The sequence below is a fragment of the Stomoxys calcitrans genome, chromosome 1 (assembly GCF_963082655.1).
Source record: "Stomoxys calcitrans chromosome 1, idStoCalc2.1, whole genome shotgun sequence".
NCBI lineage: Eukaryota > Metazoa > Arthropoda > Insecta > Diptera > Muscidae > Stomoxys > Stomoxys calcitrans.
In genome coordinates, this window is record NC_081552.1 from 161,049,182 (window position 1) to 161,076,786 (window position 27,605).

Here is a 27,605-nt window from a genome sequence, read left to right on the forward strand (position 1 = left end):
CTTGTATTGTAGATAACACAAGTGTAAACAAAACAAGGAGCTTGAGAGCTATGCCTAAAAATATAAAGAACGATGATGATGTTGCTTACAAAAACAATCATATTAAATTGTTCGTGAGTAGGATTGATTCAATTTTTTTTGTAAAATGTCAAGAATCCAAAAAATTGTTGTACCTGATGAAGAAAATGACTGGACGGTAAGGTTTTGCCAAAAACTAATGGCAAGTTTTTATAAAGAAGATTCACCCCAAAGCAACTGCCTCTTTATTCGGTACTATACCGGTGGATGGTGAAAAATGCCAGCATCCCAACTGATATAAGCATAGTGATTGCTTACATTGGCCTATTCATAATAATTTGGTACTTCACACTCTGGTTGGGGCGTTTTATAATGAGGATCATATGGCCGTTGTTGCTGGTTGCATCGGCAATAGTAAGTAACATAAGCAAAGTCCAAATTTAAGATTAAGTTTAAACTGAAACTTAATTGCAGGTGGTTTTTCGTGTCTTACAAAATTACGAACCAGTTGAGATTTTTGATATTATTCAAAAGTCATTTACAGCAACAGCAGATGCTATTGTAAGAATATTTTTTATGATTTTCCTTTAAATATTAAGGTATGCAATGTATAGAAATGTCGTACGAGTCTGTTATTGGTTGTTGTAGCCACATGCCTGCATGTTGTTGTAGCAGTTTATTGTGTTCTATCTTTCTTCTGCTTGGTTCTGTTGAGTGTCAAGACCCAGGAACTCTGCGACTAAGATGGGGTGCGTCCACAGGGATCTGGGCCTGAGTCGAGTGGGTCTGGCCGGGCAGTTAAACAGGTGACGTGTATCGTGCGGTCCCTGGTTACAATCGGGACATACATCTTGCACGTCGGCATCAATCCTAGCTCTGTGGGAATTGAGACGGCTGCATCTGCCGGAACGTAATTGAGCCAGAACTACTCTGGTTTGCCCGGGGAGGTCAATTTCTTCGGGTGCAATGGGAGGCAATCGCCCTCCAAGGACTACATTCACCCGGTAGCCATTTACAGCATCTACTACCGTGTCTGCATGAATGTTGTCTAGACCTGCTTGATCTAGAGGTTCTCTCTTGTAGCGCTGAACCTCACGCTCTAGATCATGTATATCTACCTTAAGGCTTCTGGGCGGTGGATATCTATCCACAAGATGATGATTTGGATGGTCTCTGCGATAACAGCCTAAAAGGTATTGCTTAGACAGCATGTAGTTATGTCTTCGCACTGGTAGGATCTTTGTCTCCTGATGGAGGTGGTCCACATGAGAACTTAATAAGACAGCTCGTCGCAGTTCGGAGGGCGGCATTCTGACAGACGAGACCACACTGGTGCTGCATAACTTACCACAGACCGGCCAATTGCTTTGTACGTGGTCAACAAAGTTTCTTTGTCTGCACCCCAAATGCTGCCAGCAAGTGACTTGAGGACCTTGTTTCTACTTTTGACTTTATCGCAAATTGTTGTGGCATGAAGAGAATGTGTAAGAGCTGTCAAATGTGACGCCAAGTATTTTAGGACACTTGATGGTCGAAATCATTTCTCCATCGACCATCACCTCACGCGTATTTGTAGTGAACAATGTGGCTGAATATTGAGGTAAATTCGTTGAGGTAGAGGTTCAACCTATCGCAGATGTCAACAATGGGCAGGCACCCACCATGCCATGATCGTACAATCGTCCGCATATGATACGATCTCTATGAAGTCTGAAGAGGGTGGAGGATAGGTAGAGGTTAAACAGTGCTGGAGATATCACCACACCTTGGGTAACTCTCTGTTTCACTCTACGGTGCTTTATCCCTGAATTCCACAAATGACTGGCGACTACACAGACGATGTCCTCAAATAATTTGGCATGGCTGACCGTGTCGAAATCCTTCGATAGGACCGTTGTTGTTGTTGTTGTAGTTGTAGCAGTTTATTGTGTACTATCTTTCGTCTGCTTGATTCTGTTGAGTGTCAAGACCCAGGAACTCCGCGACTAAGATGGGATGCGTCCACAGGGATCTGGGTCTGAGTCGAGTGGGTCTGGCCGGGCAGTTAAACAGGTGACGTGTATCGTGCGGTCCCTGGTTACAATCGGGACATACATCTTGCACGTCGGCATCAATCCTAGCTCTATGGGAATTGAGGCGGCTGCATCTGCCGGAACGTAATTGAGCCAGAACCACTCTGGTTTGCCGAGGGAGGTCGATTTCTTCGGGTGCAATGGGTGGCGGTCGTTGTCCAAGGACTACATTCACCCGGTAGCCAATTAACGCGTCTGCTACCGTGTCTGCATGAATGTTGTTCAGACCCGCTTGATATGCCGCTTGATCTAGAGGTTCTCTCTTGTAGCGCTGGACCTCACGCTCTAGATCGTGTAGATCAACCTTAAGGCTTCTGGGCGGTGGGTATCTATCCACAAGATGATGATTTGGATGATTTCTGCGATAACAGCCCAAAAGGTATTGCTTAGACAGCATGTAGTTATGTCTTCGCACTGGTAGGATCTTTGTCTCCTGATGGAGGTGGTCCACATGAGAACTAAGGAGACAGCCCGTCGCAATTCGGAGGGCGGCATTCTGACAGATCTGAATATTATTCCACTGCGTGTCACAAAGTTGACGTGACCACACTGGCGCTGCATAACTTACCACAGACCGGCCAATTGCTTTGTACGTGTTCAACAAGGTTTCTTTGTCTGCACCCCAAGTGCTGCCAGCGAGTGACTTGAGGACCTTGTTTCTACTTTTGACTTTATTGCAGATTGCTGTGGCATGTGGGGAGAAAGCGTAGGAGCTGTCAAATGTGACGCCAAGTATTTTGGGCCACTTGATGGTCGGAATCATTTCTCCATCGACCATCACAGTCAGCTCAGAATTCACCTCACGCGTATTTGTAGTGAACAGTGTGGCTGAAGATTTGGTGGCGGATATCTTCAGATTTCTTGCAGCGAAATATGAGGCAAGCTCGTTGAGGTAGACGTTCAACCTATCGCAGATGTCATCAATGGGTGGGGGGCCTGATGCCATGATCGTACAGTCGTCCGCATATGATACGATCTCTATGCCGTCTGGAGGAGGTGGGATGGAGGATAGGTAGAGGTTAAACAGAGCCGGAGATATCACCCCACCTTGGGGAACTCCCTGTTTCACTGTACGGTGTTTTGACTTCTTATCCCTAAATTCCACAAATGACTGGCGGCCACACAGATAATTCGCGACCCAACGTTTCAGGCCTGGCTGGAGGGACGTGTTGGCGATGTCCTCAAATAATTTGGCATGGCTGACCGTGTCGAATGCCTTCGATAGGTCCAGTGCCACGAGAACCGTCCTATCACATGGCCTGGGTTGATTGAAGCCACGGCAAATGTGTGTGGTGATGGCATGCAAAGCTGTTGTTGTGCTGTGCAGTCCCCGAAATCCGTGTTGATGCTCGGCGAATGGAAATTCTCCTACGAGGCTCGGGAGGAGTAATGCCTCAAGCGTCTTAGCCACTGGTGAGAGAAGGGAGATCGGTCTGTACGACTCTCCCAAACTCGGGTCTTTACCAGGCTTCAGTAGCGGGATCACTCTGCCCATTTTCCAGACATCGGGAACTATAAGAGTGTTCAATGACAGGTTAAGGACAGTGGTAAGGTACTCAACTCCAGGTAAATCCAGATTCTTCAGCATCAATATAGAGATTCCGTCGGGGCCCAACGCCTTGGAAGGTTTGGCGCCACGGATGACATTCGTAACTTCGCGCACGGTAAATTGTGATGGCTGTTCATCGGCTCGGAGACCACGAATACGGCGAATGGCTCTCCTCCTTGCCCTGTCTCTCTCGGGATGCACAATAAATTGACGGTTGAACAACCTGGCGCATCTCTTCGGATCAGTCACGGTTAACTCGCCAAAAGTGACTGAGGTCCTGTCGTCCCGTCTACCGGGGTTCGAGAGAGACTTAACAGTGGCCCACAATTTGCCTGCACCTGTGCCTAAGTTACATTGCTCCAAGTGTTCCAGCCACAAATTCCGCTTATGTTCGTTGACTACCCTGTTTATTTCCAGATTCAACTCGCTGATTCTGGGGTTAGCGGGGTCCATAGCACGAATCCCATCACGCTCGTCTGCGAGTACCACTGCTTGCGCCGGGAAATTGGGTCGCACTTGCGGTATTCGACCGGCTGGTATAAAGCGAGCGGCTGCTGCGTTGATGATGTCTCGGAATTTCCTCTCGGCCACAAGCACATCAGAGGGGGGTGGCAGTTCATTGAAGCGGCGATTGGTATACTCTCTGAAGCCAGTCCAATTGGCCTTCTTGTAATTGATGAACGTCCGGCGCTCAGAGGTTATGAAGTCGGGTGGTCGGTCGATGGTGAGGATTATGGGGAGGCGGTCTGACCCCAAAGAGATGACGGCTTGCCAGGATACGTCACTCAGGAGATCAGGGGATGCGATTGAGATGTCTGGCGAGCTGCTGCACCTCATCGTAATCCTAGGAGGGGCATCCTCATTCACCGTGCAAAACGTGGAGCTATCTATCTGCTCTGCCAAAGCTATGCCACGCTGGTCGTTACCTAGGGGAGAATGCCACGACGAGTGATGTGCATTAAAGTCCCCCAGAACCAGACGACTATGGCCAGATAGCAACCCACTTATGTCGGGGCTGTAGGCCTGGCCATTAATCGGGACACAGCTACCAACCGGCGGTATGTACACATTGTATAGCTCTATCTCGGCAGTACCAGACCTGACTGCTATCCCCATGCATTCCATGTAGGGGTCACTAGCGCCATGCGCAGGCGAGATAGGTCTATATTGCACGGAATGGCCAATCCCCCACTTCCATTCCTTGAGCGATCCTTACGTAGCACATTGTAACCGTGACGACTGTGCAAGCTGTAGTTGTTGGTCAGCTTTGTCTCCTAGACCGCTGCGACCAATATGCTCTTCCGACTCATAAAGTCCACAATCTCATCGATCTTGCCACGAAATCCGTTGCAGTTTAACTGCACGAACGATACACTTCCCGGCACTGGCCTGGCAATATTTGGGCTGGGATGCTGCCGTACAGGAGAGGTCGGGGGGGTCATATAGTCCGACGAAGACGACGCTTGTGACCAACTGCTGACTATGTTCGCATAGCATCTTGCGACATAACCAGTATTACTATACTCCCGTAGTGAAGTGAGGCCAGAGCAAGATCGGAAATGTACCCACTCCGGGGTTCTTTTCAATTTCGGCACGGACCAGAAATGTGCGGAGAAGGCACTCCGGGATGTGCTTCTCCCATGACGAAAAATTACGAATACGTACACTGAGGCGGCAGCCCTTGCCGATGAGGGTTCCATCGGATCAATCCGGTGCGTACAACCGGCTGCCATGGGATTGCCTGTATGTGGAGGTGCCGATCCTCGTCAAGCTCTAATAGGTCAGCAAGTTCGTTCCGGTCTATACGACCGATCGACGCGGAAACATGACGGCCACTGGTTGTTTAAATCGCCTTGTCGTATCGAGCATCATGGGCACTCAGAATTTAAGCAAGAACCGGTGCCACCCGACCTTTCACTGAGACTCTCCGCTAGATACCGCTGATTGTCCATGACTGCAATTGCAGATACTCCGTATGGAGCATTCCACTATCCGCAACCTGTGGACGGTAGCTCGCAGCTAAGCTTCTTGTGATAGCAAAGAACGCCACACGGATTGGAGCTCAAAGCTCTAACACTTGTGGTGTTCATAGTTATTCCGTGCCGGTGTGTTCATTGTTATCACGAGAAGCTTAGCTACGAGCGTCCACAGGAATGCTCAATCGCATGGCAGCCGGTTGTACGTACCGGATTGAACCGATAGAGTTACTTATCGGCAAGGGCTGCCGCCTCAATGTATAACACGCTGCTACAACAACAACAACAGGAATGCTCCATACGGAGTAGCTGCAATTGCATTCGCGGACAATCAGCGATATCGAGCGGATAGTCTCAGTGAGAGGCCGGGCGGCACCGGCTCATGCATAATTACTGAGTGCCTATTATGTTCGATGACAAGACAAGTTAATGGCGCCTTTAAAAACCCAAAGGCCATAATGTTCCCGCGTCGATAGGTCCTTTGGACCGCAACAAGCTTTCTCACCTAAAGGAGCTAGAAGCCGATGGATCGCCACCTCCACATATAGGCATGTGGCTACAACAACAACAACAATCCCATGGCAGCTGGTTGTACGTACCGGATTGACACGATGGAATCATCCATCGTGTCAATTAGTATACCCTCCACCATAGGATGGGGGGTATACTAATTTGTCATTCTGTTTGTAACTACTCGAAATATTCGTCTAAGACCGCATAAAGTATATATATATTCTTGATCGTTGTTGTTGTTGTACCAGTTTATTGTGTACTATCTTTCGTCTGCTTGATTCTGTTGAGTGTCAAGACCCAGGAACTCCGCGACTAAGATGGGGTGCGTCCACAGGGATCTGGGTCTGAGTCGAGTGGGTCTGGCCGGGCAGTTAAACAGGTGACGTGTATCGTGCGGTACCTGGTTACAATCAGGACATACCTCTTGCACGTCGGCATCAATCCTAGCTCTGTGGGAATTGAGGCGGCTGCATCTGCCGGAACGTAATTGAGCCAGAACTACTCTGGTTTGCCGGGGGAGGTCGATTTCTTCGGGTGCAATGGGTGGCGGTCGTTCTCCAAGGACTACATTCACCCGGTAGCCAATTACCGCGTCTGCTACCGTGTCTGCATGAATGTTGTTCAGACTCGCTTGATATGCCGCTTGATCTAGAGGTTCTCTCTTGTAGCGCTGAACCTCACGCTCTAGATCGTGTAGATCTACCTTAAGGCTTCTGGGCGGTGGGTATCTATCCACAAGATGATGATTTGGATGATTTCTGCCTAACAGCCCAAAAGGTATTGCTTAGACAGCATGTAGTTATGTCTTCGCACTGGTAGGATCTTTGTCTCCTGATGGAGGTGGTCCACATGAGAACTGAGGAGACAGCCCGTCGCAGTTCGGAGGGCAGCATTCTGACAGATCTGAATATTATTCCACTGCGTGCCACAAAGTTGACGTGACCACACTGGCGCTGCATAACTTACCACAGACCGGCCAATTGCTTTGTACGTGTTCAACAAGGTTTCTTTGTCTGCACCCCAAGTGCTGCCAGCGAGTGACTTGAGGAGGACCTACTTTTGACTTTATTGTAGATTGCTGTGGCATGTGGGGAGAAAGTGTAGGAGCTGTCAAATGTGAGGCCAAGTATTTTGGGACACTTGATGGTCGGAATCATTTCTCCATCGACCATCACAGTCAGCTCAGTATTCACCTCACGCGTATTTGTAGTGAACAGTGTGGCTGAAGATTTGGTGGCGGATATCTTCAGATTTCTTGCAGCGAAATATGAGGCAAGCTCGTTGAGGTAGACGTTCAACCTATCGCAGATGTCATCAATTGGTGGGGGGCCTGATGCCATGATCGTACAGTCGTCCGCATATGATACGATCTCTATGCCGTCTGGAGGAGGTGGGATGGAGGATAGGTAGAGGTTAAACAGAGCCGGAGATATCACCCCACCTTGGGGAACTCCCTGTTTCACTGTACGGTGTTTTGACTTCTTATCCCTAAATTCCACAAATGACTGGCGGCCACACAGATAATTCGCGACCCAACGTTTCAGGCCTGGCTGGAGGGACGTGTTGGCGATGTCCTCAAATAATTTGGCATGGCTGACCGTGTCGAATGCCTTCGATAGGTCCAGTGCCACGAGGACCGTCCTATCACATGGCCTGGGTTGATTGAAGCCGCGGCAAATGTGTGTGGTGATGGCATGCAAAGCTGTTGTTGTGCTGTGCAGTCTCCGAAATCCATGTTGATGCTCGGCGAATGGAAATTCTCCTACGAGGCTCGGGAGGAGTAATGCCTCAAGCGTCTTTGCCACTGGTGAGAGAAGGGAGATCGGTCTGTACGACTCCCCCAAACTCGGGTCTTTACCAGGCTTCAGTAGCGGGATCACTCTGCCCATTTTCCAGACATCGGGAACTATAAGAGTGTTCAATGACAGGTTAAGGACAGTGGTAAGGTACTCAACTCCAGGTGAATCCAGATTCTTCAGCATCAATGTAGAGATTCCGTCGGGGCCCAACGCCTTGGAAGATTTCGCGCCACGGATGACATTCGTAACTTCGCCCACGGTAAATTGTGATGGCTGTTCATCGGCTCGGAGACCACGAGTACGGCGAATGGCTCTCCTCCTTGCCCTGCCTCTCTCAGGATGCACAATAAATTGACGGTTGAACAACCTGGCGCATCTCTTCGGATCAGTCACGGTTGTCTCGCCATAAGTGACTGAGGTCCTGTCGTCCCGTCTACCGGGGTTCGAGAGAGACTTAACAGTGGCCCACAGTTTGTCTGCACCGGTGCCTAAGTTACATTGCTCCAAGTGTTCCAGCCACAAATTCCGCTTATGTTCGTTGACTACCCTGTTAATTTCCAGATTCAGCTCTCTGATTCTGGGGTTCGCGGGGTCCATAACACGAATCCCATCACGCTCGTCTGCAAGTACCACTGCTTTCGTCGGGAAATGGGGTCGCACTTGCGGTATTCGACCGGCTGGTATAAAGCGAGCGGCTGCTGCGTTGATGATGTCTCAGAATTTCCTCTCGGCCACAAGCACATCAGAGGGGGGTGGCAGTTCATTGAAGCGGCGATTGGTATACTCTCTGAAGCCAGTCCAATTGGCCTTCTTATAGTTGATGAACGTCCTGCGCTCAGAGGTTATGAAGTCGGGTGGTCGGTCGATGGTGAGGATTACGGGGAGGTGGTCTGACCCCAAAGAGATGACGGCTTGCCAGGATACGTCACTCAGGAGATCAGGGGATGCAATTGAGATGTCTGGCGAGCTGTTGCACCTCCTCGTAATCCTAGTGGGGGCATCCTCATTCACCGTGCAAAACGTGGAGCTATCTATCATGACATGTGATGTGCATTAAAATCCCCCAGAACCAGACGACTATGGCCAGATAGCAACCCACTTATGTCGGGGTTGTAGGCCTGGCCATTAATCGGGACACAGCTTCCAACCGGCGGTATATACACGTTGTATATCTCTATCTCGGCAGTACCAGACCTGACTGCTACCCCCATACATTCCATGTATGGGTCACTAGCGTCAAGCGCAGGCGAGATAGGTCTATACTGCACGGAATGGTGTATAACGAAGGCCAATCCCCCAACTCCATTCCTTGAGCGATCCTTACGTAGCACATTGTAGCCGTGACAACTGTGCAAGCTGCAGGTGTTAGTCAGCTTTGTCTCCTGGATCGCTGCGACCGATATGCTCTTCCGACTCATAAAATCTACAATCTCATCAATCTTGCCACGCAGTCCGTAGCAGTTTAACTGCAAGAACGATACACTTCCCGGCACTGGCCTGGCAATAGTAGGGCTAGGGTGCTGTCGTTGCATAAATTGCCGTACGGGAGAGGTCGGGGGGTCACATAGTCCGACGACGAGGACGCCGAAGGCGACGACGGCGACGCTTGTGACCCACTGCTGGCTATGTTCGAACAGCACCTTGCGACATAGCCAGTATGACTATACTCCCGTAGCGAAGTTAGGCCAGAGCAAGAACGGAAATGTACCCACTCCATGCACCGGTTACACCTCACCGACACCGACCGATGATGAAGGCGGTTGTGGCAAACCGAACAGAACCAGGGTCCGGGGTTCTTTTCAATCCCGGCACGGACCAGAAGCGTACGGAGAAGGCACTCCGGGATGTGCCTCTCCCATGACGAAAAAAGACGAACACGTACACTGAGGCGGCAGCCCTTGTCGATGAGGATTCCATCGGATCAATCCGGTGCGTAAACCGGCTGCCATGGGATTGATTCATGATCGTCGTGACATTTTATGTCGATCTAGCCATGTCCGTCCGTCGGTCTGTCTGTCGAAAGCACGCTAACTTCCGAAGGAGTAAACCTAGCCGCTTGAAATTTTGCACAAATACTTCTTATTAGTGTAGGTCGGTTGGTATTGTAAATGGGCCATATCGGTCCATGTTTTGATATAGCTGCCATATAAACCGATCTTGGGTCAGGACTTTTGAGCCTCTAGAGTTCGCAATTCTTATCCGATTGGAATGAAACTGTGCCAAGTTTGATTCAAAACGGTCCATAACCTGATATAGCTGTCATATAAACCGATCTTGGGTCTTGACTTCTTGAGCCTCTAGAGTACGCAATTCTTATCCGATTGGAATGAAATTTTGTACGTAGTATTTTGTTGTGATATCCAACAACTGTGCCAAGTATGGTTCAAATCGGTCCATAACCTGATATAGCTGCCATATAAACCGGTCTTGGGTCTTGACTTCTTGAGCCTTTAGAGGGCGCAATTCTTATCCGATTTAACTGAAATATTGTACGTAGTATTTTGTTATGATATCCAATAACTGTGCTAAGTATGATTCGAATCGGTCCTTAACCTGATATAGCTGCCATATAAACCGATCTTGGGTCTTGACTTCTTTAGCCTCTAGAGGGCGCAATTCTTATCCGATTGGAATGAATTTTTGAACGTAGTATTTTGTTATGATATCCAACAACTGTGCCAAGTATAGTTCAAATCGGTTCGTAACCTGATATAGCTGCCATATAAACCGATCTGGAATCTTGACTTCTTGAGCCTCTAGAGATCGCAATTATCCGATTTGCCTGAAATTTTGTACGACGGATCCTCTCATGACCATCAACATACGTGTTTATTATCGTCTGAATCGCTCTATAGCCCGATACAGCTCCCATATAAATCGATCTCTCTATTTTACTTCTTGAGCCCCAAAGGGCGATATTCTTATTCGAATTGGCTGACATTTTACACAGGTCTCCAACATATAATTTAATTGTGGTTCAAACCGGACCATATATTGATATTGCTCTAATAGCAGAGCAAATCTTTTCTTATATCCTTTTTTGCTTAAGAAGAGATGCCGACAAATGCGATCCATGGTGGAGGGTATATAAGATTCGGCCCGGCCGAACTTGTTTTTTTTTTTAAGTTCTGTGGTGGTTGGGTCTTATATGGTTTCAATACCATAAATCGAGGGCATATATGTATATGAAAGCTATATTGAAATCCAACCTGCACCATATTCCCTGAGGATATATAGGAGTTTGTTTTATATATCACACTTAATTGCAGCAAAATCGGGTTAGAAATACCATATTTATTGGTGAAGGACTTCAATCGGGAGATGGTCTATATGGGTTTTATCCCAAAAAATGATCGGACCTAAACCATACTCAGTATGGATGTTTATGGACCAAACACTATTCACTGTGTCAAATCTTAGCGATCGGGCTATAAATGGGGCTTTTATGAGCCTAAGAATATAACTTTGGGGATTACGTTAATGGGGGCTATAGTAAGATAAAGACCATAGTTGGCACGATTTTTGGGGGCCTTTGCTCAACTCAATGTCCAAACTTTAAATCAGAGAGTAAATGGGACTTTTAAAAGGCCTAAGCCTTAACAGAAGATATATACCGATTTGGACCATAGTCAGCAATGAAATCGAAGGGCCTAACATATCTCACTGTGTTAAATTTTTATTGAAATCGGGCAATAAATGTGGCTTTAAAGACTTTAGATCCTAAATCGTGCGATTGGTCTATATGGAGAATATATTATAATATATAACATATTCAGCACGGATGTCGGGGATCTAATTTCAGCGAAATTGGGTAATAAATGTGTATTTTATAGGCCTAAAACCTTAAATCGGGAGATCGATATCAATGGACTATATCAAGATGTAGTCCGTCTTCGAATCTTGGCAACCCGCCACCATGGATTTTGTTAAAAATTTCCACAAACGAAATAACTTGAATATATCTGTTTGTTTTACGTACCAAATTTTTGCTAATTCAGGCACAAATTGAAGCATCTAGGGGCCGTAGAAGACTATTCGGGAGATCGATTTATATGGAAGTTAAATAAAGTTATGGACCTATTTGGACCGTACTTGGCACAGGTATTGTAATTTATATCAAAACACTAAGTGCAAAATTTCGGCCAAATCGGATAACAATTGCGGCATACAGGGGCTCAAGATGAAAAATCGAGAGATCGGTTTATATGGGAGCTATATCAGGTTTCGAGAGGAGTGTCTCAGTGTTGAGTCAGGTGGCACTGGCTCTTTATTAAATACTGAGTGCCAATGATACTCGAGATGACAAGGCGAGTTATTGGCGCCTTCAATTAACCAATGGCCAACATCAGCGTCTGTTCCCAGGTTAGGGGCGGCTGGAGGCGAGCGTCGGATCTTGGAGCAAGCGCCTTGCCACAACGTGGGATACACGTGCTGGGCCATTAACCCGCCCCCGGAAAACTATGAGAAACAAAGGAATAGTAAAAACGGACCCCCCAACGTTGACGACCCTATACGCGCTGGCGGATGTATTAGAGAAATACAAGGCAGATATTACCGCCTTACAGGAAGTGCGATGGACTGGGAATGGCGTCACTACAACACCAAACGGTGACGAACTATACTATAGCTGCCATAACACGAGGCATGAATTTGGCTGTGGATTTGTGGTTAGTCGACGACTGAAACATCTTGTCCTCGGCTTTACTCCGGTGGATGAGATGCTAGACACAATCTGCATTCTTCAACATCACCCTTATTTGTGCCCCGATGGAAGACAAAGACGAGCAGCCCAAGGATATTTTCTACGAGCGCCTAGATAGAGAATATGACCGCTGCCCCGCCCATGACATTAAAATCGTTCTGGGAGATTTTAATGCGAAGATAGGGAAGAAAGTTTAGCCTCAAGAGGATAACGTCCAGTAATGGTAGTTAGTTAACACGGTAGTAAGTAGCACCAGATTTATGGGAATGTATGGAAGTAGCAGTCAGGTCTGGTACTGCCGAGATAGAGATATACAACGTGTATATACCGCCGGTTGGAAGCTATGTCCCGATTAATGGCCAGGCCTACAACCCCGACATAAGTGGGTTGCTATCTGGCCATAGTCGTCTGGTTCTGGGGGATTTTAATGCACATCACACGTCATGCCGTTCTCCCCTAGGTAACGACCAGCGTGGCATAGCTTTGGCAGAGCAGATAGATAGCTCCACGTTTTGCACGGTGAATGAGGATGCCCTTACTAGGATTACGAGGAGGTGCAACAGCTCGCCAGACATCTCAATTGCATCCCCTGATCTCCTGAGTGACGTGTCCTGGCAAGCCGTCATCTCGTTGGGGTCAGAGATGACGACTTACCCATAATCCTCACCATCGACCGACCACCCGACTTCATAACCTCTGAGCGCTGGACGTTCATCAACTATAAGAAGGTCAATTGGACTGGCTTCAGAGAGTATACCAATCACCGCTTCAATGAACTGCCACCCCCCTCTGATGTGCTTGTGGCCGAGAGGAAATTCCGAGCCATCATCAACGCAGCAGCCGCTCGCTTTATACCAGCCGGTCGAATACCGCAAGTGCGACCCAATTTCCCGGCGCAAGCAGTAGTACTCGCAGACGAGCGTGATGGGATTCGTGCTATGGACCCCGCGAACCCCAGAATCAGCGAGCTGAATCTGGAAATTAACAGGTTAGTCAACGAACATAAGCGGAATTTGTGGCTGGAACACTTGGAGCAATGTAACTTAGGCACCGGTGCAGGCAAACTGTGGGCCACTGTTAAGTCTCTCTCGAACCCCGGTAGACGGGACGACAGGACCTCAGTCACTTTTGGCGAGATAACCGTGACTGATCCGAATAGATGCGCCAGGTTGTTCAACCGTCAATTTATTGTGCATCCCGAGAGAGGCATGGCAAGGAGGAGAGCCATTTGCCGTACTCGTTGTCTCCGAGCCGATGAACAGCCATCACAGGCCTGAAACGTTGGGTCGCGAATTATCATTTGTGGAATTTAGGGATAAGAAGTCAAAACACCGTAGAGTGAAACAGAGAGTTCCCCAAGGTGGGGTGATATCTCCGGCTCTGTTTAACCTTTACCTATCCTCCATCCCACCTCCTCCAGACGGCATAGAGATCGTATCATATGCGGACGATTGTACGATCATGGCATCAGGCCCCCCACCCATTGATGACATCTGCGATAGGTTGAACGTCTACCTCAACGAGCTTGCCTCATATTTCGCTGCAAGAAATCTGAAGATATCCGCCACCAAATCTTCAGACACACTGTTCACTACAAATACGCGTGAGGTGAATACTGAGCTGACTGTGATGGTCGATGGAGAAATGATTCCGACCATCAAGTGTCCCAAAATACTTGGCGTCACATTTGACAGCTCTTACACTTTCTCCCCACATGCCACAGCAATCTGCATTAAAGTCAAAAGTAGAAACAAGGTCCTCAAGTCACTCGCTGGCAGCACTTGGGGTGCAGACAAAGAAACCTTGTTGACCACGTACAAAGCAATTGGCCGGTCTGTGGTAAGTTATGCAGCGCCAGTGTGGTTACGTCAACTTTGTGACACGCAGTGGAATAAAATTCAGATCTGTCAGAATGCCGCCCTCCGAATTGCGACGGGCTGTCTCCTCAGTTCTCATGTGGACCACCTCCATCAGGAGACAAAGATCCTACCAGTGCGAAGACATAACTACATGCTGTCTAAGCAATACCTTTTGGGCTGTTAGGCAGAAATCATCCAAATCATCATCTTGTGGATAGATACCCACCGCCCAGAAGCCTTAACGTAGATCTACACGATCTAGAGCGTGAGGTTCAGCGCTACAAGAGAGAACCTCTAGATCAAGCGGCATATCAAGCGGGTCTGAACAACATTCATGCAGACACGGTAGCAGACGCATTAATTGGCTACCGGGTGAATGTAGTCCTTGGAGAACGACCGCCACCCATTGCACCCGAAGAAATCGACCTCCCCCGGCAAACCAGAGTAGTTCTGGCCCAATTACGTTCCGGCAGATGCAGCCGCCTCAATTCCCACAGAGCTAGGATTGATGCCGACGTGCAAGATGTATGTCCTGATTGTAACCAGGGACCGCACGATACACGTCACCTGTTTAACTACCCGGCCAGACCCACTCGACTCAGGCCCAGATCCCTGTGGACGCACCCCATCTTAGTCGCGGAGTTCCTGGGTCTTGACATTCAACAGAATCAAGCAGACGAAAGATAGTACACAATAAACTGCTACAACAACAACAACCAGATTTCAACATAAAAACATTCACAAAGCCACATGGCTGTCACCCGACCAAACCCGAGGAACCAAATTGATTACGTTGTGATAGATGGAAGGCATTCATCCAGCGTGTTAGATGTACGATCGATTCGTGGAGCGAATATAGATTGGGATTATTACCTAGTTGCAGCAAAGGTTCGCACCCGTTTGAACATGGCGAGGAAAGTACGATCTGACACTGCACGGAAGCTGGACATTGAAAAGCTGCAAACACAACAAATGGTAGCGGCATACTCCATTGGACTGACCCAACTGCTTGATGAAAGCCCTCCTTGTGTCGATGATATAATGGCGCAGTGGCAAACTATTGCCCACTCCATGGAAAATGCCGCGAAATCCGTACTTGGGTACCGGAAGCCTCCTCCAAGAAACCCATGGTACGACCAAGAGTGTCGAGATGCTACTGAAGCTAAGAATGCGGCATAAAGAGCAACCCTGTAATCAGCAGCAACGCGCCATATGAAGGAGAGGTATCGGGAGAAACGAAGAGAGGAGAAACGTCTATTCCGCAGAAAGAAAAAGGAAATGGAAAGATGTGAGTGGGAGCGAATTGAGAAGTACAGGAGTCAGAATGAAGTTCGAAAATTCTACCAAAGAATTAAACATCAAACCGATGGCTTTGGTGCAGGCACATCCTCCTGCAGAGACAAAGAAAGAAATCTGGTAACTGACACAGATAACATGCTGAGGATATGGAAAGAACATTTTACCCAACTGCTGATGCCCGACGTTCGCGGCGAAGAGGATACCGCAGAACTAATCAATGATGATGGTATAGAATGTTTACCTCCTAGTCAGAATGAGGTCCAAGTAGCAGTGACCCGACTAAAAAACAAGGCAGCAGGAGCCGACGGATTATTCGCTGAACTATTTAAGACCGGAGGCGACACGCTGATAAGGCGTATGCATCAGCTTGTCTGCGCATTCTGGCTAGAAGAACGCATACCCGATGATTGCAACCTCAGCATACTATGTCCCGTACACAAGAAAGGAGACGGAATGTGCCAACTACAGAGGAATAAGTCTCCTCCCCATCGCATACAAGATACTCTCGAGCGTACTATGTGCGAAAGGTTAAGACGTAAAGTCAATAAGATAATTTGGCCCTATCAATGCGTCTTTAGACCTGGTAAATCCTCGCTGGACCAGATATTCACACTGCGCAAAATCTTGGAAAAGACCCGAGAAGGACAAATAAACACCTACGATCTCTTTGTTGACTACAAAGCCGCTTTCGATACCCCTTTACGTTCAAAGGTATTTCAAGCCATGTCTGAGTTTGATACCAAACGAGGTTTCAGACAGGAAGACAGCCTATCGTGTGATCTCTTTAATATCCTGTTGGAGAAGATTATACGAGATGCAGATGTGAATAGATATGGCACACTACTCACAAGAGAACACATGCTACTCGCCTATTCCGACGACATCGACATCATAGGTCGGTCACCGGAAGTAGTAACTGCTGCCTTTGAAAGAATCGAAAGAGTGTCAGTTAAATTGGGTCTGGTAGTAAATGAAGGTAAGACGAAATGGATGGTTTCAGCTCCCAAAACGCTTTGTACAACCGAGCAGATAATGAAAATGGAGAAAGTTGAAAACCACAACTTTGAGATAGTCAGTTTCTTTATCTACCTCGGCACCGCCGTAACCGAAACGAATGACACCAGTTTTGAGATAAGTGAAGAATAATACCGGCAAACAGATGCTACTTTGGACTAAGTAAGCAGTTTAGAAACAAAGGCACCTCTCGACAGACAAAGATTACACTATACAAGACACTGATACTACCCGTGTTGTTATATGGTTTTGAAGCATTGGTACTTATGAAAGCAGATGAGGCAGTGCTTGGAGTATTTGAGAGAAAGATTCTTCGTAAAATATATGGACCAGTTTGCGTTAATGAAGAATATAGGCGACATATGAACCACGAGCTGTATGACGACGATAGCATTGTTACACGCATCAAAATACAACGGCTGCGTTGGCTAGGTCATGTTGTCAGAATGGATGAAGAAGCTCCAGCAAAGAAGTCTCTTGAAGGCAAACACGGTGGTACACGCAAGCAGGGAAGACCAAAAGCACAATGGAAAGATCAAGTGGTGGGAGACAGCTTCAAACTTTGTTTCAGAGATTTTAGAATGAGCGCAGAAGATCGAGGCGCTTGGAACGCTATTCTACGTTCGGCTAGTGGAACAAATATTCTGTCATAGCAAATTAAAGTAAGTAGGTAAAATCACGTAACTGGCCGATTTGGACCAATGTTCCCGCGGCGACCGGTCCTTTGATCCGAAACGAGCTTGCTCACCTACCGGAACATCGCCACCTCCACATGAAAATGTGGGTACAACAACAGCGACAACAGTAGTCGTTAAGTCCAAACGACAATATTTGAACATTTTTAAAATTCAAATATTCAAGAGAAGCAAGTAAAAGCGCGTAAGTTCGGCCGGGCCAAATCTTATATACTGCTACTGGTACAGTACCTCACAAATGTCACCAGCATTAGGATAACCACAGCTAAAAATCTGTGTGATGCCCCCAGGATTCGAAGCCAGGTATTTAGCGTCATTGGCTATACTCCGCACTACGGTGGTCTCCATGGCCATGGGTATATTTACAAAAAAGTGGACACAAAACTAGAATAGGACCTTATTCCAAAGCATGTGAAAGGATCTTTTATAACTCATTGTACGTCAACTTCCCCGAAATCCGGGAAAAAGAAAAAATAAAGACGTAACATGAATAACTAAACGCTCTACGCTTAAAAAAGTAATTCAAAAGAGACGAGGCAAGGTAATTCAAAAGAGACATTTTTGTGGGCCGGCCAGATCGCTGATAGACACAGAACGTGCTACGGAATAAATGAGACTTCCCATGTGCGAGTTTCTAGGTAGAGGTGTGAGGCATGGGTTGGTGCTGTGGGGTGCAGGATGACAAATGCCCTGTGACCAAATATTTTGCGAAACAGGACGTCCCTACCCTTGAGTTGAGGAACCATGACTTTGGATTGCTGGTAGAAGTCCTAGACTGGTCGTGTAACGACAGGTTATGTCGCGCGGGACGCAGAGAGAGATACTCTTATCTTATCTTCCTAAATAATAAAAAATGCATTAAGAAGACAAAAATGTTACACTATTGTTCGTACTTACACCGAGTTAATATTAGAAATCTAAATAATTTTGTTGAAATTAAATTAAATTTAAAAAGAAGAAATTTTTATCTATATTCGTCGTTAACTTTTATAGACATATAAAATCGGTAACCTTTGATTACAGACTAACCTAATCGTTAATTCAATCGATGTGTTTCGTTAATTAACGATGTCGAGTTCCACCACCATGGATTCTGCTAAGAATTTATACAAAATAAATTTAGTCGAAAAGCATACATTTATTTCATATACCAAACTTCTGCCAAACCATCAAAAATTAAAGCTTCTTCGGACCAAACAAGGATAATCCAGAGAACGGATTATATGGAAACTATATCAGGTTAAAGACTGATTTACACCGTATTTAGCATAGTTGTTGGAAGCCATAACAGAACATCACATGCAAGATTTCCGAGATTAAATCGGTAGATCGGTTTATATGGGAGCTATATCTAAATCTGAACCGATATGGCCCATTTGCCATCCCCTACGACCTACATCAATATTAAGTATCTGTGCAAAATTTCAAGCGGCTAGCTTTACGCGTTCGGCCGCTATCGTGATTTTGACAGGCGGACATTGCCAGATCTACTCAGAGCGTCGAGACGATCAAGAATATATAATATATAGCGTCCCAGATCAATAATGGAGGTGTTACAAACGGAATGACTAGATTAGTATACCCCTATCTTATGGTGAAGGGTATAAAATTACATTTATGGCAGTAGGCCTACTACTTTGTACTACAGCTACGAATTTATGTAAAAGGCATAAAAATGTACTTTTCTGTGTCAAATGGTAATAAAAAAATTAGGAAGTTATACATATACAGAAGATGGAGATATACAAAGACCCATTATTAGGTATACCAATAGACTCAGGATCACTTCTTAATTCTACTTAGCAATGTCCGTCTGTCCGTCCATGTACTTTTTTATACGAGGTACTGATAGCATGTTCCATTGAATTATTTTAAAAATTTGGCACAGATAATTTTTTAGGCCTAGAAGCGAACTTAGAAAAAATCGGACCAAATTTATACATAGCTAATGAATATTGTAGCTGTTGAGTGAAGCGGATGTGTTTTTATTTCGCTCCTCAAAGAAGAAATAAATATATATCCGTATCTCGGAATAGGTTCTACCTTTTACGAAAAAAATTGTAAAGCCTTTTGGAGTAGGCTAGAAATGGACTCCAAAGATTTGCGGTAGTGGCGTCAGACCGTAGCATGTTGTCCTCCCCTCCTATAGGTGTGGGTGCCTTGGCACTTGTAATCGAGAATAATGCTTTAAGCGCACAACTAGTCCTCAGACTAATTAATGAGGAAGAGACGGATTAACCAGAGGGATGCATAGTTCGTCCCTGCCTTAAAGTAAAGGTGGTGTTTCTGACTCGGATTCAGACAGCGACTGTGTCAATGAAACAGCCATCGCAGCCGATGAGGGCATCGGGATGAAAGCAGAAGTGAGCGATAGCTTTGCTAAGCTCACAAGCAGACCAAGAAAGCGATCCGGTGCACGACGAAGGAGACAGAGGAGTATGTACCAGCAGCGTAATCGGGCGAAAGTGCAGGATGCTGGAAGGGATAGAACTGACATTTCGAGCACTTCTATGGAAGCTGGAAAAAGAATCAGATCTCCCGAAGAGCATAACACTGCTAAAATACTGAGGAAGAAAAAGAGCTCACCCTTTCAAGTACTCTGGGAAAACCAAGCCAGCCATCCCGCAATGAAGACTCCAGACAGTGTTCTGCGGAGGTAGACAATGTTGGAACAGGAACGAAGGAAGCGCGCACGGCCAATGAGTCTTCATGGAGGACTGTGACTTCCAAAAGGAGGCCACAACCATCACGGAATGGGAAGATGGTCGCTGAGAATAGTAAGGAGCCGCCATCTTACGCCAGAGTGGCAAGGAAGTACAACAGAGATGAGCTGACTTATGTAGTCATCAATATCGGCTGTGCATCCGGTAGGATTCCACCAGATCATCGGTCCCAAGTGGAGGATCTGGTTAACGATCGGATTTTTGAACATGTATGGAACTCTGTAGAGGGTCCACCCATACAAATGATGAGCTGCGAGTTTAGTTTTTACGCTGCGTTTTGCCTAGGCGGAATGTATTGATACCGTCAAACAGCTCATCAGAGGTATTCACGCTCCCTGGGAGGGCGCAAAGCTCGTCCTGGTGATAAAGATGAATATGCCCCAGCTCACAAAGACTACGGTTTTCATCAAAGATCCTAGTATTGAAACACCAGGCAGAACAGGGAATGGAAACCCAATAAAGCTTAACGAACAGGGACCCGACGATGGAACCATTACCGACTTTATAAAAAGTCTAAAGTCTAGACTAGGCAAAGAACTTAATACGATGACATCAGGCAGTGCAGTGACAGGAAAGTCAATGCAGTCTAAAGAACAGGGCGCAGACGATGAGATCATTACCTACTCCTAAGATGCCCATTTACTTGAGAACAAATGATTGAGGTAATCCAGATAAACCTTCACCGGGGCGAGACTGCTACACACGATCTGATGGAGAAAATCAGCAAGGGCAAGATTCATATTGCCTTAATTTAGGAGCCATGGACGATCCGGAAAAAAGTCTCTAGACTAAACCATATCAACTACCAATTATTCTATGCTATCACTGGTACTCGGCTGAGGACCTGCGTTATTTGTCATAGAAATTTGAATTATATATTTTCCCCAGAGTTGTCAACGTCGGATGCAACAGTGGTGAGACAGGGAGACGGTGGAGCATACCTGGCATCACTTTATCTGCCTTTCGACTCTCCGACACCGCCACCCACGTCGGAGCTGCAACGGCTGGTGAGGAAAGCAAAACAGACAGGAAACGAGGTACTAATAGGGTGCGATGCGAACTCTCACCACATTTCGTGGGGTAGCACCAACACTAATAAGCCCTGACAGATTTCTTGAATACTCACGATCTAATAACACTTAATATTGGTAACACCGCTACCCTTTGGTAAAAGGATTAGGGAGGAGGTATTAGATGTGACGATATGTTCCGTAAATCTGATCGATGAGGTTCAGGATTGGAGGGACTCCATGGAACACTCTTTCTCTGACCATCGCTAAACTTCCGGCCATCGATAAACTTCCGGAATAAGTTTAAAACCAACTGGAAAAAATTCGGAAGGTTACTCAGAAGAAGACTTGGACAAGCATAGAAGAGATTGACGAAAATGTAAACAGAATTACGACTGCACTGGTGGGATCCTTAGAAGATAGTTGTCCTCTTCGGGAAAGAAAATTAGCTCAAGAAAAACCCTGGATGACCGGGTAGATTCGCAATATTGGGAAAGAGGTCCGCAGATTTTTTAACAGAGAATGTCGTAAAAAATCAGAAGTTTATTGGGATGTGTATTACACACGGCTCAATGAATACAATAAGATACCAGAGCGGCAATACATGCCTCCTTGAAGCTTTTCTGCGAACAGGCAGATAGCGTTAATGACGCCGCCAAGATAAAAAAGTTTCTCTCAAAATCCCATGTCCAAACTGAAACTTTAGTAGACGACATGAGCAGAGAAAACGGTGGACGGTGTTGAGGTTTTTGATAAAAACCCATTTTCCACAGAATACGACCGGACTCACGAGGACACCGGAATCTTGGAATAATGACGTTGGTCGAAGGTTTATAATTACGGAATTTATGGTGAAGGAATCCTTAAGGAGTTTCAAAACATTTAAGTCACCCGGACCTGATGGAATATTTCCGGCGTTACTACAGAAAGAGTCAAACTATCTGGCGCCTCGTCTCGCCAAAATTTTCACAGGGTGCCTAGGACTTTCATATACTCCGAAAGCCTGGCAGGAGGCAATGGTGGTGTTTATACCCAAGCCCGGCAAGGCAAGATATGCGACAGCAAAGGCCTACAGACCCATAAGCCTTACGTCCTTTCTACTCAAAACCATGGAATGTATTGTGAACACCATGATAAAGAGTATGACATCCACCGAACTACTCAAATACAAACAGCATGCCTATGTCAAGGGAAGGTCGGTGGAGACTGCCATGCACGAAGTTGTGCATAAAATAGAAGAATGCTTCGATGCCAAACGTACACACTGGCGGTATGCATTGACATAGAGGGAGCTTTTAACAATGTGCGGACCGACAGACTGATCCAATTCTTAGACCAGTACCGGGTGGACCCGGTCCTTACAGACTGGATAAACCATACGCTAAGGAACAGGTGGATAAATTGTGTGTCACATGGCATAAATATAAGGAGGAAAGTGGCACAGGGCAAGCCACAGGGGGGCATTTTATCGCCACTCCTATGGGTGACCACCATAAATGACCTATTACCGATGCTGACTAAGGAGGGATTTGATCCCGTCTGCTACCCAGACGATGTTATAATACTTCTAAGGGGTAAGGATTCGAACGAGCTATGTAGAAGGACCGAAAAGGTCTTGCATATGGCATATGACTGGGCTTGACCCAGAGGTCTGAATGTTAACCCAGAGAAGACTGAAATATGCCTGTTCACGAGGAAGACGAAGGTGGGCCAATTTAACGCACCCCGTTTCCTCAATAAGACGATTTCGATATCTGACAAGGTCAAATACTTAGGTGTGATCTTGGACAGGAAACTGAATTGAAAGTTTCACATTCAGAAGCATATTGAGAAGGCCCATAGATGTTTGGCACTATGTAGACGGGCCGTAGGCTCGAAATGGGGCCTTAATTCTAGGATAGTCCACTGGCGCTTCAGGATCGTGATTTTACCAATATCAACTTACGCCTCAGTAGTTTGGTGGACTGCTATGGAGAAAAAGTGCAACATAAGGTCCATACAACAGGTTCAGAGAACATGTTGTCTTGGCATGGGCGGAGCTAAGAGGACCACTAGGGCACTGGAGACTATTCTAGATATCAGACCCAGGGACTGAGATCTGGTTTATACTGCCTGACCATAAGACGGTCCTGCAGGCGGAGATCCGGGCGATCACGGAATGCGTGAATTGGTGTGGTGCTAACGCGAGGACGTCGAGTGTGAACATCTTTACCGACAGTAAAATTGTCATAAGGGCAATAACAACCAGGACGGTAAGGTCACGAACAGTCCTGCAGTGTAAGAAGGAGATTAACGCCTTCTCTGAGGTTGGCAAAATCCGCATCGTTTCGGTGTCGGGCCATAACGGAGCAAGGGGAAATGAAAGGGCAGAAGATTTGGCGGTGAAGGCCAGAGGACTACCGTCAATAAACTTGGTTAACCCGACGCCTTTCCGGTTGACGCAGTCCGAGTTAAGGGAATTGGCGACGAATGCGCATGCAACATTCTGGAACAGCGGAACGGTGGGTAGGACGGCGAATCCTATGGAGGATCCAAATCGTGAGATGACGAGGCTATTACTGGAAGGAAGCGAGAAGGAGGTCAGTTATATATTGGGTTGCCCAAAAAGTAATTGCCGGTAATGTAGTTATATAGTCGGCGTTAACAAATTTTCCAACGGCTTGTGACTCTGTAATTGCATTCTTTCTTCTGTCAGCTATCAGCTGTTACTTTTAGCTTGCTTTAGAAAAAAAGTGCGCGAATTTTTGTTTACATTTGTTTGTTTGGCGCCAATTTTAATATGGGTATCATGTGCATGTATTGAAAGAAATTCATTTAACAAACCGAATCAACGCTTGTGATATGCACCTTAAACGCAATGAATTCGATCCGTTTTTAAAACGAATAATAACTGGAGATGAAAAATGGATTGTTTACAACAACGTTAGTCGAAAACGATCATGGTCCAAGCATGGTGAACCAGCTCAAACCACTTCAAAAGCTGATATCCACCAAAAGAAGGTTATGCTGTGTGTTTGGTGGGATTGGAAGGGTGTGGTATATTTTGAGCGGCTTCCAAGGAACCAAACGATTAATTCGGATGTTTACTGTCAACAATTGGACAAATTGAATACAGCCATCAAGCAGAAGCGACCAGAATTGGTCAATCGTAAAGGTGTCATATTCCACCAGGACAACGCTAGACCGCACACATCTTTGGTCACTCGCCAAAAACTGAGTGAGCTTTGCTGGGAACTTTTGATGCATCCACCATATAACCCTGACCTTGCACCATCAGACTACCATTTATTTCGATCTTTGCAGAACTCCTTAAATGGTAAAACTTTCGGCAATGATGAGGCTATAAAATCGCACTTGGTTCAGTTTTTTGCAGATAAAGGCCAGAAGTTCTATGAGCGTGGAATGCTAAATTTGCCAGGAAGATGGCAAAAGGTTATCGAACAAAATGGCAATTATATATTTGATTAAAGTTCATTCTAAGTTTTATTTATTTTGCATTTACTTTCTTTTAAAAAATCCGCAATTACTTTTTGGGCAACCCAATAGTATCATAACGGGACACATAGGATTACGAGCTCACTTATGTAAAATCGGTGCGCAAGTGATAGCATGTGTAGGGCATGCGGGGAATGATGAGACGTTGGAGCATTTCATTGTCCGGCTTTGTCATTCCCCGGCTTTCGCGTCTAACAGATACCGGCACTTATGTGGAGACACAATACCAGACATGAACCAACTTAGGGGAGTGGTATTGAAAACAATTAAGGATTTTGTAAGTAGCACGGAATTCCTAACTTAAAATGTTCTTCTTAGAGCTTACCTTATAATTTTAGAGCGCTCAACAAGTCGATTACTGAATTTTGTAAGTTTTCTTTTCAAAATCTTAGTCGGAAAAAGTTTTTCTGTTGTTGTTGTTGTAATCGTATTTTCATGTGGGGGTGACGATCATCGTCAAGCTCCTGTAGGCGAGCAAGCTCGTTCCGGTCCAAAGGACCGATCGCCGCGGGAACTGGGTGGCCATTAGTTATTTAATGGTGCCAATAAACATAGGCACTCAGTATCTGTACAAGAGCCGGTGCCACCCGACCTTTCACTGAGACTCTAAACCCGATACCGCTGATTGTCCGCGACTGCATTTACAGCTACTCCGGATGGAGCTCTTCGTGACAGCAACGGAAATCACACAGATCGGACCTCAATGTACCAGCTTGTGTGGTGCTCACAGCTATCCCGTCCCGGGTAAGAATTTTTGGCTTAAATATGCTTATAGAAAAACCCTCCAATTCGTCACACTCTTTACAAATTGCTTTACCAATAAATTACATGAACCACACTCGTAAACAAATAGAGAATCGGAAAAATTCTGGGAGGTGCTGCAGATTCGCACCCACCCTAGCTCCGCCAATGGATGGCATACTGACCGATATTCCGATAAAGGACCTCTTAAGCCCATAGCAGGCACTTTTTTAAAGTTTTTTTCATGTGTTTTTAAAATGGTCATTCGTGTTTTAAGTACCTATCTGGCCAAAATAATTTAAAATGGTCTTCACACACAGTCATTTTGTATTGAGAATTTCATACCCATTATTTGAATGCTGTTGCACAAAAGTTTTCTTTTTTAGAAAAATAAATTTAATTTTAAATTGTATTTATTTTTCAGTTTTTGATTATGTCAAAGTTTTTTGAATTGATGCAGAAGCTCTTTGAATGACCGGCAGGAACCTCAAATAAATATTTGTTAAATAATAGACACATCACAATATGGTTTCTTATTTCTTAGTTAACAAGTAAGTAGCACATAAGGAGAAAAAACCATCCTTTAAAAGCGGATACTACAAATTAGAAATTTTAAATACTTTTTTATATCTTCAAAGCGTTTTATCAACAAAAATCGTTGTTTTTAAAATAAAATCGGAAATTGTTGTTCGAAATCGAAAAATTCTCAAAATCCTTCTGTAACTGTGAAATGGATAACAAGTAAAAGCGTGCTAAAATCGGCCGGGCCAAATCTTGGGAACCCATCACCATGGATACTGCTTAAAAAGTAAACGAAATAAATTTAGTTGAACGGCATAATTTTATTCTACGCTAGCTGACCCAGGCCCGCTCCGCTGCGCCTTCTTTTACTTTATACTAGCTGACCCGGGCTCGCTCCGCTACGCCTTCTTTTACTTTATACTAGCTGACCCGGGCCCGCTCCGCTGCGCCTTCTTTTACTTTATATGGAACAAAAGTTTCCTTGGAATATTTATTTTCGACAATTAAAGATCTTTTAGTGAAATACCATGCTGCGAAAATAGTATATTGCTTGACTAACAGTTTAACAATATAAGTGCCTTTATCTGAATCCCATATGATCTTTGGATGTAAGGTGTACTCCATTCTTAAAATACTTCATTTCAGCCCGATATTCTCATAATGTGTGATTTAGTGGTGTTTTCGGGAGAGAGGTAATGCCCCAGATACTTGGCCCTGAAAAAAAATTTCAGAATCGTGCTCTTCTCTCAAATACCATTTTTTTAAACCTCATATTGCCATTGGCTTAAGAGGAGTTTACAGGATGAGGCGTCCCCCAAAATACCTTTCATTTGAGCCACATATTGACATGGTCGAAACATTTTTTTCTTTGGGGTGTTTTGGAAAGGTGTGATGCCCTGAAAGCATGGTCCTACATTTGGATATCAAATTCGTATTTACTCCCAAATACCTTTATTTGAGCCCCATATTGCGATGGTCACTAAAAAATTGCTGTTTGTGGGGTATTTTGGAAAAATAGATAGACCCCTAGAAAATTGGTCCCGAAAATGGGTATCAATTCTTGCTCTACCCCCCAATACCTTTCACTAAGGCCCACATTGTCATGGTCGGTAAATATGCCCGATTTAGGGATGTTTTGGGGAATGGTCCCCCAAATTCTAAGCCCGTAAAATATATCAGCAACGTGCTTTATTCTCATATATCTATATACATTTATTTGAACCCCATATTGCCATTGACATCAAAATTGGATATCAAATTCGTTTTCTAATTCCATTTAAACTCCTTATTGCAAAAGTCAGCAAATATGTCCGGTTCGGGGTATTGGCCCTAAAAACTATGAATATTTAGTTCCACTCTTTTTAAGACCCAAATTGTCTTGGTGAGCAAATACGTCCAATGGGAGTTGTTATGGTGGTGGAACGTCAGCTAGACAGTTGGTCCCTAATGTTGATATCAGATACGTGGTCCACTCCCACATACCTTTAATTTGAACCCCATATTTCCATAGTCGGCAAATATGACCGGCTTGAGAGTTGTTTTGGGGGATGGGCGGCCACTCAGTGAGTTGGCCTTGAAAATATATATAGGATTCGTGTTCCACTTTAAAAACTCTCTT

The 27,605-nt window shown here is 45.5% G+C and overlaps 1 protein-coding gene and 1 long non-coding RNA gene across 3 annotated transcripts; one reads left to right on the forward strand and one right to left on the reverse strand.

Moving 5' to 3' along the window:
• On the forward strand, nt 1-25,983 carry LOC131994095 (uncharacterized). Of its 2 annotated transcripts, XM_059360380.1 has the most exons (5): nt 1-196; nt 253-432; nt 493-579; nt 25,372-25,468; nt 25,890-25,983. In XM_059360380.1, the coding sequence occupies exons 1-5, from the start codon at nt 146-148 to the stop codon at nt 25,913-25,915; spliced, it is 441 nt and encodes a 146-aa protein (XP_059216363.1). In that variant the 5' UTR covers nt 1-145; the 3' UTR covers nt 25,916-25,983. The 2 variants fall into 2 exon arrangements, with proteins under 2 accessions (XP_059216363.1, XP_059216364.1); XM_059360381.1 differs by lacking the exon at nt 25,372-25,468 and having other exon boundaries at nt 11-196.
• Nucleotides 17,830-18,542, reverse strand: LOC106095140 (uncharacterized). The gene is made up of 2 exons (XR_001222699.2): nt 18,394-18,542; nt 17,830-18,335 (listed from the first exon to the last, which is right to left on the reverse strand). It is a non-coding gene; the product is annotated as an uncharacterized LOC106095140 (long non-coding RNA).
• Nucleotides 25,984-27,605: the final 1,622 nt, after the last annotated feature.

Bases quoted from the DNA above. Each gene is read 5' to 3' on its own strand.
- LOC131994095 (XM_059360380.1), top strand. From the start codon at position 146: ATGTCAAGAATCCAAAAAATTGTTGTACCTGATGAAGAAAATGACTGG. The intron at 433-492 runs GTAAGTAACATA...ACTTAATTGCAG, and splicing joins TGCTGGTTGCATCGGCAATA to GTGGTTTTTCGTGTCTTACA. The intron at 25,469-25,889 runs GTAAGAATTTTT...TTTATTTTTCAG, and splicing joins TCACAGCTATCCCGTCCCGG to TTTTTGATTATGTCAAAGTT.